The following is a 14,475-nucleotide window of genomic DNA, read 5'->3' as shown; positions in this document are numbered from 1 at the left end:
ATATATACACACACACACACACACACAAAGATAACTAACATAATTGTACTACTAATTTCCATTAGTAAAGCAACAGTTAGTGCTTATATTGTTTGATCAATTTTGTATGCCTATACCTGGTAATCTGAACAATTACTTTGATGATAGCAATATGCAATATAATAACTATTATTAATTTCTTATCACCTTGCTTTAAAATTCAAAGCATGATTTGAATTTTTTTCTCTTTGAAATTAAAAAAGAGTAAAAAGAAATACTGCCTGGTATGGGGAATCAGAGCCCAAACGTGAGGGAGGCATCTGAGCCTGGAGATGTGGGGATGGGATACAGAGACCACATCAAATGTGGAGGGGGAGCCTGGCATGAAGCGTCAGAGCCCAGGTGGGTGACCAGGGTGTGCTGTGGAGAGGTGCCCTGACACTGTGTCGGTGCATGTCGAAGAAGGCAGCCATGCATGAGGGGCACATGCAGGTGTCACAGCCCGAAGAGGAGAAGGAAGAGGACCACTGTGTGGGGATGGAAGGAGGATGCACACTACGTTCACGTACAGGGTGAGCAACCAACTAAACAAACATAGTAAGGACAAGGGGAGCCAGATTTTTCACTGAGAAGAGAGTGTTGAACTTGGAAAAGAGAAAACTAGAATGAATGCTGTAAGGTTGGGTTGGAATTGCAAGTATCAACACGAACTCACGGTGTTCGGTTCACACACCCCACCGCCTGTCCACACCCACGGCCTTCTTAGCTGTGTGCACTGAGAGACATGGGAGGAGCAACTGGAGTGACAATGAGCACACCCAGTGCTCCCGTCTTGGCACCTATGTGCCATTTCCCAATGAAACACATCAGAGCATCTGGAGAAATGACTGACCCGGGAGTGAGGAAGGGAGAGTACAAGATTATCCTGAAATATGGTATGTTAGAAAGCAAGGATGTACAGTAATAAGCAAAGACTCCAGCGCCATGTCTAAAAGAAGGGCCAGATGGAGAGATTCATACCTGTCAAACTAAGGATAATTTGGCCATCAAAATACATGATAGAGGAATGAGAATATAGCTCAGTGGTACAAGCACCTGCCTGGCAAGTGCAAGGTCCTGAGTTCAATTCCTGGTACAAAAAAAATACATGGCAGAAATAGATTAAAATATTCCATAAAGTAGGAAACTATAACTCTATGTTGATATAAATAAATTGAGGGTATTTATCAGAAATCCACATGGCGGAACATTCTAAAACATGGCCTGTAATTTCAAGGCCATGAAAGTAAAAAAATACACTGAACAACTGTTCAAGCATGAATGACATGAAAGACACGTGACATTTAAATGTAACATGTGACTTGAAAGTGAATATTTTTGGGGAAAGCCAAGAGGGGTCTGAGGATTACAAGGTAAAACAGTATTGATGTTAATCTTCCAAATGTGGTGCTTTTAGAGAGACTTTATTGGAGAGATTTTCATCTGAAGGAATTATATACTGAAGCATTCAGGGGTGATGAAGAATCAGGTTAGTTCATGCTTAGATGGTTGGGGGTGAGGAGGAGGAGGACTTTGTACTAGTAATTTTTCCATAAAGTTGAGATTGGGTCAAAGTAAAAGGAAAATGATGTATGTTAGGCGTGTGGACTGTAGCAAAGACTATTGGTGCCCTGATTAGATTCCTTTTTCCAACCTTAACATCAATTCTCCAGTCACTATAAGTTTAGGTGCTGTCATGCCCAGAGAAATGTGAACAATTCATCTCATCTCGCTGCCCCCTCAACCTCTTCCCTTGGTTTGGTGGTAGTGACTGATGCCTGACTGGTTTAGAGGTACATGTCCCACACTGGTTTAGAGGCAAGTCCCACACCTTCCCCAAACTGGGGCAGCAAGGCAATTTTGCAGTGTGATTTACTCTCTAGACTACTCTGAAGCAGACCAAGACTAGAACAGTCCTGAGACCTCATCTTTCATAAACCTCTTCTGCCTCCCAGGCTCTTTTACTTACCCCCTTACAGGCTTTTACACCCTTGAAAATCACATGCACTTGAATCTCCATGTCAGGCTCTGCGTCTAGAGAATCTCAGTTAAGACAGCCACATACCAGCACCATAAATGATAGCTGTGATTATTAATATCAATGACACTATCTTTAGATGCAATGGCAATTAATTGTATTACAAGTATAAATATGCTTATTTTAAAGTCTCTTAGCACCTATATATATGCTGAACTATATAGTTTTTTTTAATGCGGGAAATTTACTTAGGTATCAGAAATGAGGGTAGAGTTCTGAAAAATGCCTATTTTAGGATTCAACTTGGAGTATATCCCCCCTAGCCAGAAAACTGAATGTCTGAACAAGTCTGTTGTTCTAATTAAACTTGTTCCATTCCATCCCTTCCAGGTAGTCACTGAAGTTCCCTTCTCAGCTGTGCTGCTAAAACCACGATTTAGAACTTGATATCGACCTTTGCTTATTAAACTTTCACTCATTCTTCCATTCAACCAGCATTTATAAAATATCTCTTGTTGCTAAGGCAGTGAAGAGGACAGAATGAGCATCCTAGCTGTGAAGGAGTTCCTGTCCTCAATGAAGTCATAGTCTTGTAAGAAATATGCCATATTTAACAGGGGAAATAATTCAGACAGGTGTTATGGTTTAGATCTACAGTGTCACCCAACAGCCTCGTGTGTTCAGAGGATGGGCTTTTGGAAGGTGAATGGGTCCCAGGGGTACAATACCATTTGGGGGATTAATCCACTCAGAGTTCAGAGCTGAATGGAGGTGCGGTTTGGTCAGAAGAGGAGGGCCACTGGTGTGTGACCTGGATGGGTCCATCTCCCCTGCTAGCTCCTTCCTTCCCTCTCTGCATCCTGGCTGGCATCGCATGAGCAGCTTTCCTCTATCCAGGCCCTCGCACCATGTCTTTCCTGCTTGGGAGCCAGCTCCTCTAAGTTGCAAGTGTTGGGTATTTTGTCCCAGTGACAGAGAACTAAGACAACCGGTAACAGAATGTAACACAGAACATGACAGAATCTTGTTTGAGAGATATAAGCTATATGTTTTGCAAACTCTCAGAAGGGGGTTATTCGTGACCAGTCAGGGAGGGCTTTGTAGAAGTCTGGGCCTTTGATGCGGGAAGTGAAGGCCATGCACGGCAGATGAAGAGCAGCTTAGTGATCTCTGCAGCTGGAGTGCTCTTTGTTACCACATAGGCTGATGAGCCTGGCTCCCTTTCCATACTTTAAGAAAGCAAGTAGCTAAGCACCTGACAGCAGCACAACAAATGCATGTCATAATAAGCAATTATTGATCAGGGAGACATTTTTATGGTGTTTTGGGAGTAACTGAATTATATGCACTGATGTGTTTGAATTTTAATTGTTTACCAGTTCACTGGGAGTAAAATATGGAGTAATAAAACAGATGATACCCCATTCCTTGATATCCTTGGTCTCCTTAAGCACGACCTTCCTTCACAATCACCTTAATCACCCAGGATGAAAGGCAAAGCCTAAAAGCTTTTATGATGCTGCCCATAACACTCATGAAATGTTTCACTGTTGCTGTAATTCACCAAGAATAAATAGCATGTAAACAAGTTTAATTACCTAAGAGTTCAACTCACCACCAACATATCAAAAATCACCTGAAGTTTAATAACCCCTTGACTCATTTAGGGAAAATCACAGAAATAATAATAATGTTTAAAATACTTAATATCATACAAAGGACACTGTTAAACATCAATCCACACAGTTTTCAAGATATACAGACATTAGATGAGGTTAAACAAGCAAACATGGCACTATACTAGACATAAAACCAATAACTATTTTCTAAAACCATGGAGAAAAATTGTTATTTTTAGAATACAGACACCAAACTTGATGCTGTAGATGTGGAAGACAGGCTGGTATTTGCTCCAGGAAACTTCCAGTCTAAGGAACACACACAAATATTTCAACTAAGAAAATACATTTTCCCCCAAAGGACATTAAGTAGTTCACATTTCTCGGTAGCTTAATCTTTCCCAATTAAGTTAAAAGGAAATATAAAACTTTCTTCCATCCTTTATGGGTACCACTATCTGCCTGATTTAAACATCTCAATTATAGAACTTGAGTGGCAAATGCCCTATAGAATGATGCAAGTGGGAGGACACAAGTGGCCATTACTCCACTCCTCTGCTCCCTAAGTGGGATTCAAAGCCATTATCACAGATAGCAAGAGCATAAAAACTTATCTCCAGGTATTATGGAGAAATGCAGTATCAGCAAGGAGACAACCAAAAAATAAAACAGTTAACTAAGCCAGTGCTTGAATGCATGGTTCTGAGGGAAAAGACATGTCCACAGCAGGCACAGTGGGCTTGTTAAGTACAGTCCTTCATAGGAAGACAGCAATACGCACTATGACGTATGGGACAGAGCTTTTGGTTTATTCCTTTGGCATGGTAATGTAATTGTTTTTTCTGATTTAATATTTAATAAATATCCTAAATAGTAGATAACATTTATGGAATTACAACCATGAGATTGTCAGTTCTCTCACTTGGAAGGAATTATTTTGGGTAGGTTAAAGTGTAACTATAGATAAGAACTAAATACTAAAGTATAAATTTGTGCCAAAGTAGGAATCTTATATTTTCCAAGTCTTATCTTTACTCTATGAATGTCTATAGCATCTATAAAGTGAAATCTACCTGGGGTAGATTTAAATGAATTAAAATAAATCTTCAACAACCTAAGTTGTCCCCTTGTTTTTTTCCCCTTACATGTAATATCTTACTACTTTGTCTAGCCTGAAGTATTTGTCAGTTGGGCAAGAAAAACTGAGCTATATTCTGCAATCATACAATAATATCATCAATGGTAGCTAAGAGTTATTGCTCCATTACCTTATGCCAAGAAATCTTTCAAGTACTTTACACAGTTGACTTATTAATTGTTTACAACAAATTTTTAAGGTAAGTACTTGTTATGGCCTGTGTTTAAATGTCACCACAAAGCCTCACGCAGTCATAGGGCTTTTTCAGAGATGGCTGAATCTAGAGTGTGTGATGCTGGGATTAAGGGTGTGTCCACTGACTAGTTTGGCATGGTCCTAATTTCTAATAGTCTAGATCAGATAAAAGGGGTAGAAAGATGCTGTTAATGCCCCTTGTTGCTTTTACTACCTTGTAGAGGTCATGAACTATTGTTCTCTGTCTCTGCCTTGGAATCAGCCAACTATGGACTGAAACATCTACAAACTGTGAGCTAAATGAACCTTTCCTTCTTCACTTTGGGTATTGGGTATTTTGTCTCAGCAACAAAAAAAGAAACTAACACAGAATTTGGTACCAGAGAAGTGGAGTTGTTGCTGTAACTACAACTGACCACGTGGTTCAAGAGCCTTTGGGACTGGCTTGTGGAAAGAATTTGGAAAGGTTTGGAGATGCTGATGAAAAAGTAAAGTGGGAGTGCCCAAGGGTGTACTTGATGGGAGATTCTAGTCAGATCTCAGATTCTAGTCAGAAAACCAGAATCCTGATAGAAATCTTGCCTGGCTAGTTTATGAAGCTGTACATGCTAGTTTCATAAACTGGCTAGTTTCTGCTCAGAAAAAGGACTGCATTTGTTGTTGTTCTAGACGACATGCGTTATGGCATGGCAGAAAGCTTGTCTACATTTTGCTTGTGTCCAGAGACCTTGCCTAAGACTGAGATTAAGCATGGTGGACTAATTAAACTAGCAGAAGAAATTTCAAGGAAGTCTAATGTTGAGGTGGTGGCATGGCTGCTGTTGGGGACTTTTAGCCAGATCTTTGTTGAGAATCAAGAGCAAAGAGCACAGCAGAATAGTTTAAAATGTGAGTCTGGCCCGAAAAGAAGCTATGGTAGAGCCATAGACTACAAAGATAGAGCAGAGATCTTGATGGCTAAGAAGAAACAGGAGAATAAAAAAGATGGCCTGAGGGCATCATAAGAAGCAATAGCACTTTGGCCTTTGCAGCCTCAGAGTTGCAAAGGTCACTTCCGCCTTTGTAGCCTCAGAGTTGCAAAAGTCAAAGACTGCTTTGAGAAGAGAGCCTCAGAGCATGTTTCATAATGGTGACCCTCTACAGAAGTTGTTGCTCAAGATTTGGGTCATAGACACTTGACCCCTACAACCAAGAGAGAAGGAAGCCTGATTACTGCTCCAGCTGACAGCAGACCTTGGCATCATCCACATGGGCTGTTTCAGGTACATGCAGAATGCGAGAGTTGTAGGATCCGGAAAGCTTCCATCTAGATTTCAGCAGAAGGCCTGGGAGACCAGGCAGTGTGCCCCTGAGAGGGCGTTGTGTGAAGCTCTGAGTATAAAGCTGAAAATGCACTGGAGACCTAAGAAGTTTGGAGAAGCCAGGAATGTGGATTGTCTGAGGAAAACTGCAAGGAAGAAGCAGAGCTTGTCTAAGAGAGAAGCCATGGGAGCTACAACTACCCACAATGCTGTGGGGGCAGAGCCACCCAAGCCCTTTGGAGTTCACATTTTGCCACAGATTGCCTCAAATGCTGCTGGACATGGAACTATAGGACTTAATGTTTGGCCTGCTGGATTTTGGACTTGCTCTGGTCCCATTGCTTTGTATACCCCTATTTGTACCTTTTGGAATGGTAATGTTTATCTTGTGCCATTGTATTGTATGTTGGAAGTGTTTAACGTTCTTTTTAGTTGTATAGGGACTCACAGCTAAGAGTACTCCCTTAACTTTGGGTGTTGGGTATTTTGTTTCAGCAATGAGAAAAGTAACTAACATATTACTTCTTTTTTTTTTAAACAGGGCTGGGGATCCATCTCAGGGCCTTGGAGATGCTAGGCAAGCATTCAACCAATGAGCTGCCTCTCTAAGCCCTGTAATTGGTATATTATTCTAATTCCTACCTTCAAGCTGAAGAAACTGAGGCACAAAGAAATAAATTAATTTACCTTGCATCACACAGCTAGTAAGTAGTGGAACCAGGATGTGAATTCATTTATTCTCACTCCATAAGCCATAATATAATAGTAGACCATACATATAATGAATAATTACTTAGTACCAGGCACTATCTTAGTCTGATACCCATCACTTTTGAGGTATAGTTATATAATTCATTCTTTTTAGAGTACAGTTCTATGAGGTCAACAAATGCTTACCATTGTGTAACTACCACTACAATCAAAACATCAAACAGTTCCAGAAGCCCTTAAAATTTTCCTACCCTCTTCTATAATTAACCCCTTCCCCCAATCTCAGACCATAGCAATCATAGACCTATTTTCTGACTCTATAACTTTGCCTTCTCCAGAAATGGCTTATAAAATGGAATTGTGCATTTATCTTTTTTTTTTTTTTTTTTGGTCTAGCTTTGTTTACTTAGCATAATGCATCTGAGATTCATCCATGGTATTGCATGTACCAGCAGTTTCTTCCCTCTTATTGCTGAGCAGTATTCCACTGTAAGGACTTACTGGAGTTTTTTTTCTATTACCCAGTTGAGTACAATTTGGGTTGTGTGTACTTTTTGGAAATTACAAATAAAACTGCTATAAATATTTACAGAAACATATATTTTCACTTGAATAAAGATCTAAGAGTACAATTCAGACTGTATAGTAAGGGTATATTTAATTGAGATTTTAGAATACAAAAATAAATAAACTCAGTGATATGAAACAGTATTCACAAAGTAGATAATAGCTTCCAGTTCTAAACAACTAGACTAAGACTGGGGGAAATTAAGTTTTATTTTAATTTATAATATCCAGTTATCCAAGGATAGCTGGAAAGAAGCTCTGGGGATCAGCTGTTGCTCAGAAGGGAAAGATGTACCACACTTTGTCCCCACAGGGAAGCTCACAGAATAAATACAGGGAGGCTCTGCACATCTTCCTTGCTACCAGTCCCTCTATCCAAGGATACAGAGGAAAAGGGTAGTTTCATGCAAATTGGTAATGGGGTGAATTAGTACAACTCTTCTGGTGATGAATGTGGCAACACTTACCAGAATTTATTAGGGGCAGTGGTTTCATTTCTACATTCAGAAATAGTCACACATGTGTGTAGGGACAGATGTGCATATTTGCTTCTTGTGGTATTATTTATAATTGTGAAAGGGGAGACAACTGTAGGGCCCATTGTCACAAAGACTCTGTAATTCAGAATACATCCCTTGAATCTTGGAGGAAATCAAGACATCATTTTCAAAGAATAGGGTGGATGTTTGATTTCAAAGGTATTTGATTTCAAAATGATTTCAAAGGTATTAGAAAAACACTGTACATATTTAGAACATAGAAAAGACATGCGTATGCACACATTATGTAAAAAACATAGCCACACATATCTGTGAAGGCGTGGAAAGAAGATTTGGAAGGCTATAGTACTGACCTGCAGGCAGTTAAGACAGAGTGGACGACAGGTAGCTATGAGTATGTGTGTGTCAGGGGGTGTGAGGCAAGAGACTTGCTTTGTACTTAATCATATTGTCCATATTATTTACTTTCTTCCAAAATGAGTATGCATTCTTTGTTACAAAAAATAACATATTCAAAAGAGAGCTAATGAATTTGTGACTAGTTAACAACTGGCTAGAAATCCCTATTGCCTTTTCTTCTGCCAGCCCAGCAAACCACCTACCCCTATGAAGACACAGAAAAAGTGGAAACTCACCCAAACCAGCAGATCTGGTTCACCTGAATCTGGAAAGAAGCTCTGGCGATCAGATGGTGCTCAGAAAGGGAAAGATGTACCACACTTTGTCGCCACAGGGAAGCCCAGGGAATAAAGATAGGGAGGTTCTGCACATCTTCCTCACTACCTGACCCTGAACAGGGTCTACTCTAGCCTGAAGCTGAATTCTGCTTCCTCACTGTTGTGGTCTACTTAAGAAGGCTCTCACAGGTTCCTGGCCTCACTTACATGAACCACCGCCTTCTCTTGCCTCTTTCCTTCTGCCGTAATTCTACAACTACACAGAAACAACGCTTAGAAAATGACTCAGTTGAAAATGTTGTGAAGCTGGAAGAGCAAGGGTGACTGGCGTAGGTATGGATTCCCCCAAGTAAACCACTATGGATACACATAGAGACAGAACGACACCTGCGAGGAGTGTGTGGTCAGACTTACAGTTTTCATGTGCAGAGTGTCAGATTCAGAGGACTAGAGAACCAAATAGAGGGACCGGAAAATATGCTCTCTCAATAACACGCTAGTTAAGTGTTGCCAGAAATTGAAAATGAATTTTGAAGTCTCATGTTTCTACTTGTCCACCAGTTGGTTTCTGGGAAGGGAACCAATTCCTTACACAGGTGCCGAGAACTAGGCCTAGGGTAATCTCTACCTGCCCCCAGTATATTGTGAAACATAAGGTTAAAAGAGATATTGCTTTATGAAAAAAAGAAAAGACTCAAAAATTTGAACAAAGCAAATATATGGATAAGCATTGCTTCTGTAGATGAGAAAAACAAATGTATTCACATGGGGACAAAAGCAACAATCAAATGGCTACGGATCTTGATTAATACTTTAACTCAAAAGGCTAGAAAACAATATTGAGTTTGTCAATTAAATTTTAAGCACGAAACCAAAAACAGAAATCTTAAGGAAAAACATCAATATATATTTAATTACATAAATAAGACTAACTTTTTTTCCTTTTTTGTTTTAAAAATTTAAAAAACAAAACAACAATGAAGACAAAATCAAAACAACACAAAAACAACAAAAATGATACATGACCTCAAAACACAATGATGAGAATTAACAATGGTTGCTACATTACATACTGTTACCTTCAATGAAGTTGCTCAGTCCACCAGATGTAAGAATGTAAGACTGACCAAACAATCAAAGATCACGTATCTGTTGCTTTATTGAAAGGAACTGTTAATGCGTAATTGTTTGATCAATCTTGCATGCCTATATCTGATTATATGTGCAGCCATTTTAAGGATGACATTAAGTAATATAACAACCATTGTTAATATCCTATCACCATGTTTTGAAATTCTGTATCATTTTTATTCTTCTCTATGCTATTTTGTTTACGTATTTTTGTTATTTTGTTTTTTTAATGAAAAATAAAATTTAAATGTATATAAAAGGATAGCTGGGATAGGTGTATTGCTGCTGTCTGTGGTTTATTGAAAGGAACAGTCAATTCTTAAAATTTTCTTTTTTCTTGACCAATTTTGCATGCTTGAATCTGGCAATCAGAATGACTAATCTGAAAACAACAATACGCAGTATAAAAACCATTGTTGAACTCCTACCATCTTGTATAGTAAAGCTCTGCATCATTTCCAAGACTAACTTTTTATTAGTATATGTGTCCATACATAATGATTACATTTATTGTGGGGAGTTGGTATAAGTGTAAAACTCATCTTAATTTTTTTTTCAGCCCCTGCACCTCCCCCTCTCTCTGCTCTTTCCAAGTCTTGGTCCCCTTCCATTTGCAAAAGTTCAAGGCACACTAGGTAACGAACTGATGTGATAGATAAAGGGCTAACATCTTTTTTTTTTTTTAAGTGCTCCTAAATATATAAAGGTCAAATAGCTTAAGAGTTGTACAAATTTCACAAATAAGCAGAGCAACAAGGAAAAATTACAAGTGGCCAACAAATATATGGAAAAAAAATACCTCATCTCATGATCAAATAAAATGCAAATAAAAGACAATGTTTTTATCAAAAATACTGGAAATATTAATAAATAATAACACTCAGTATTTGTCAGGATTTGTATATATTATTGTGTATATTAATATTTTAAAATCTATTATTCCCTAAGACACATCCCCTTAGACACAGAAATTTCTATTATTGAGATTTGTTCTAGCAGAAAAAAAATCATAAGTGTGTAAAAAGTTTCAGTGAAAAAGGATGTTTCTACATTTTAAGTATAAAAATGAAAAACAGGGAATCATGTCAACATTAAAATTGGTTAAATGAATTTTGGTATCCATGTACAATTGCTAATGGCTATGTTTAAGAGTAATATTTAATGGTAAAGAGAGATAATCACTGCTTATTGTGAAAACTGAAAACATATGCTACTATCATAATCTTAGATTTTATACAAACATAACCTCAAAAAAACAAGAATTAAAATCTATATATCAAAGGTTAAAGATGGTTTTCTATACATAGTGAAACTGAGTTATTTTGGCTTTGTTTTCCTATGATTTCCAAAATGAATATTCTAAATAAAGTTCTTTTTTCTTTTAAGTTTGTGAAAGACAGGAGTTCGCATTTCCAAGAGGAATGAAAAAGTAGCAGTGTCTCTCACATACAAAATAAATCTGAAAACCAAATTTAGTAAAATGGACCTTTCTATTTATTGTTCCTTCTCAGATTTTTTTAGAACTTTAAAATCCAGAAAGTACTTCTAATTATAACATTGGAAAGCTTGGGAACAACTTGTTCTGAAATCTTTTATTTATTTCCAGCAAAGCATAATCTTATTTGATTGCCTGGCAAACTTCGTTTTCCACTTGTACTAGAAGGGACGGTGGATTAGTATCTAACTTTCTCTTAATTACTTTTTATAAGCAGTGCTTTGTCTTCCTCAGCTATTGAAAATAGTGTGCATACTGACATTACTCCAAAAAATATCAGTGCAAGTTCAGTGGCACACTTCCAGGAGCTGGTTAAAACTCAATCCCTAAATCTTTTATCATTTATCCCAGGGGACAGCAGTTCTTACTGGAGTACAGGAGAGATGAGGCTAATTTCAAGAAGCTTATGTCTTCTCAAAGGTTTTCTGATGTGTCTTCAGTGGAGTGGCCCAACTTGAAGTAGTCCTCACACACACACACACACACACACACACACACACACACTCCTTTAGTGGATTTAGATATTTCTCATGAGAGAGTGCTGTCCAGAGCAGTACCATAAAGATCAAAAGTTCAGAGAAGTGTCATGAAACATTTGATTAAACCAAGACAGAAAGGCCCTTCTGATAGGAAAGCTAGCAAGTAATTTATTTCTGGGTCACAGATTTTAATGATAGCTCCGAATCTAATGCCAATTTTCACTTCATGTACAGCAAGTATTTTTCTCAGGAATTCATCAAATAAAAATAAAACAAAAAAAAAGCTCTATTTTATTTTTTGAGGTGAGGTTTGCTGTGTTGCCCTGGGTGGCCTCAAACTCCTAGGCTCAAGGGATACCCCTGCCCCAGTCTCTGGAGTAGCTGGAATGACAGGTACCTGCAGATGCACTTGGATGAAAGGCTATACTATTTATGTTAAAAACATAATTGTCTTTACACATTAATGGGTAAACTGTGGTACATATATACAATGGAAGATTTTTCAGTGACAGTAAGAAATGAATGATGAAGCTATCAGAAGACATGAAGCAACAAGGTAAAATTAGACAGTAAGAAGATATGTGATTGTTAGCAATGGGGGAGCATTGAACGGGGGAACATAGGATTTTTAGTGCAGTGAAACTATGCTGTATGACCCCACAAGGGCAGATATGTGTCATACATTTGTTAAAACTCACAGAACGCACAGCACACAAGATGAAAGGAAAAAGTCACTTGCTTAACATGCCCAAGGCTTTGGATTTGATACTAAGCAACCCACAAACCCGACAAAACAAAACAAAACAAAATCATAAAAACACTAATGTGAACTATAGAATTTTGTTAAAAATAATGTAGCAACAGTGGGCGAGTAATTATAATAAATATATACTAACACAAGATGTTAATGATAAGGGAACCTGTATGTGGTGGGAAGGGGAGGATATTAGCCATGGACTATCTGAGAACTTTCAGGACTTTTTGCTCAATTTTTCTATTAACCTAAAACTGCTCAAAATCTATTCATTAAAAAACTAAGAGAAGGCTAACAAACAAAATTAAAATTTATCTATAAAGAAAGGAAAAAGTAACTTACTTCCGGTTCACAATTAGCCACTCCCGAATATAGGTGTGAACACAATCTCTGACATGAGGGTCCAGGTCCACCCTAATTAGGTGGAAAAGATTAAAAAATGGTATTACTGGGCAAAATCAACAAAATAATCACTTACCATAACCAATGGGCACAACAGTATTTCAAACTCACATCAACTTGAATACTAAGGATGTTCTTGCCCATTCAAGTGCCTAAAGTATTCCTGAGGTACAGAGAATTTTCCCTTGATGAGATAAACATATTGGCATTTTCTGCTTTGTGGGTTTGACAAGACAGGATCATTAAACTATACCTATCCCCGCAGGCTTTACTTATTACACAAGACAAGAAGAATAACTATAATCAATACAAAAGAAAAATAGATATAAGTACTTATTTCCAACAGGGATAATTTTGTGTTCATGGGCATTTTTTTATGACCTGCATGTTCTCCATTCAGAAAGCCAAGAAGAACAGCTCTCATGCTTTGATAACTTTGTAGACATTAGTTTTAGTTGGTGATCTTTTTTTTTTTTTTTTTTTTTTTTGGTTTTGGTTTTTCTCCGGTACCGGGAACCGAACTCCCGACCTTGCGCTTGCCAGGCAGGCGCTCTGCCGCTGGGCTAAATCCCCAGCCCCCTAGTTGGTGATCATTAAGTCAGATGGTCCCTGCCATATCTGCTTAGAAGGAATAAGTCTTGAAATCAGAAACAACACTAGTAGCAAAATCTTTTGCTCTCACAAATGCATTAATACTAGAGATAATAGATCTAATGCTACAGGTCTTAATTTTCTCATTTGTAAAAAGGTCAAACTATAGTTTGTATCTTGAATGTTCTCAAAGGACCAGATGGTCAAGTCTTCATTTTTAACTTGGTGCTATTGTCAAGTGGTGAAACCTTTAGAATATGGGGCCTCAGGTCCTCGGGCTGTGCCCTTGACAGGGACTGTGGGACTTCCATCTCTTCCTCTCTGTCTTTCACACCTGATCATGAGGTGAATGGGCCTCCTCTTCCCACTACCAGCTCTTGCTATGATGTTTTGTGCCACCACAGGCTTACAGCACAAAGCTAGAGGGCCAATTTCAATCTGTAAGCCAAAACAAACCCTTTCTCTTTTTAAGTTGACTTATCTCTGGTTTATTTGTTTCAGTAAGGGAAAGCTGACTAACACAGGAGATAAGAACAGAACTCACTTATAAATATAAGATGAAATATTGTAAAGATTTAGACATGTGATCTGAGCTCTGCTTGGCCAGATCCCAGGGTCATCCCTTATTAGCTCTTTGACCTCAGGGCAGCCATTCAATCATTTTGTGCCTCGGTTTCCTCACATAAACTGATTATAATGAGTGTCTTCTTTAGAGTCTTGTGATAAAGATTAAATAAGTTAGTGTAGAAAGTATTTAGAAGATTCTTAGGCACTTAATAAGAGCTAGATGTGACAGTTCATGCTTTATATATCCTACTATGCACCAGACACTGATGTATTCACTTTGCATGTTTTTTTTTTTTTTTTTTTTTTTTGGTTTTTCTCTGGTACGGGGAACCGAACTCACGACCTTGCGCTT

General features: G+C 38.2%; 1 protein-coding gene across 2 annotated transcripts in view; it reads right to left on the bottom strand.

Moving 5' to 3' along the window:
- Dock8 (dedicator of cytokinesis 8) overlaps positions 1-14,475 on the bottom strand; it is a 201,399-nt gene that overhangs the window by 156,896 nt on the left and 30,028 nt on the right. For both annotated transcript variants that reach the window (XM_005388589.2, XM_013516312.1), the window contains one exon: positions 12,906-12,977. In XM_005388589.2, the coding sequence (XP_005388646.1) occupies positions 12,906-12,977 (72 nt within the window). The remainder of the gene's footprint in view (positions 1-12,905; positions 12,978-14,475) is intronic.

The sequence above is a fragment of the Chinchilla lanigera genome, unplaced genomic scaffold, assembly GCF_000276665.1.
Source record: "Chinchilla lanigera isolate Chin_1 unplaced genomic scaffold, ChiLan1.0 scaffold00033, whole genome shotgun sequence".
NCBI lineage: Eukaryota > Metazoa > Chordata > Mammalia > Rodentia > Chinchillidae > Chinchilla > Chinchilla lanigera.
The sequence above is the reverse complement of the archived record's forward strand: the minus strand, read 5'-3'. Positions and strand labels throughout refer to the sequence as shown.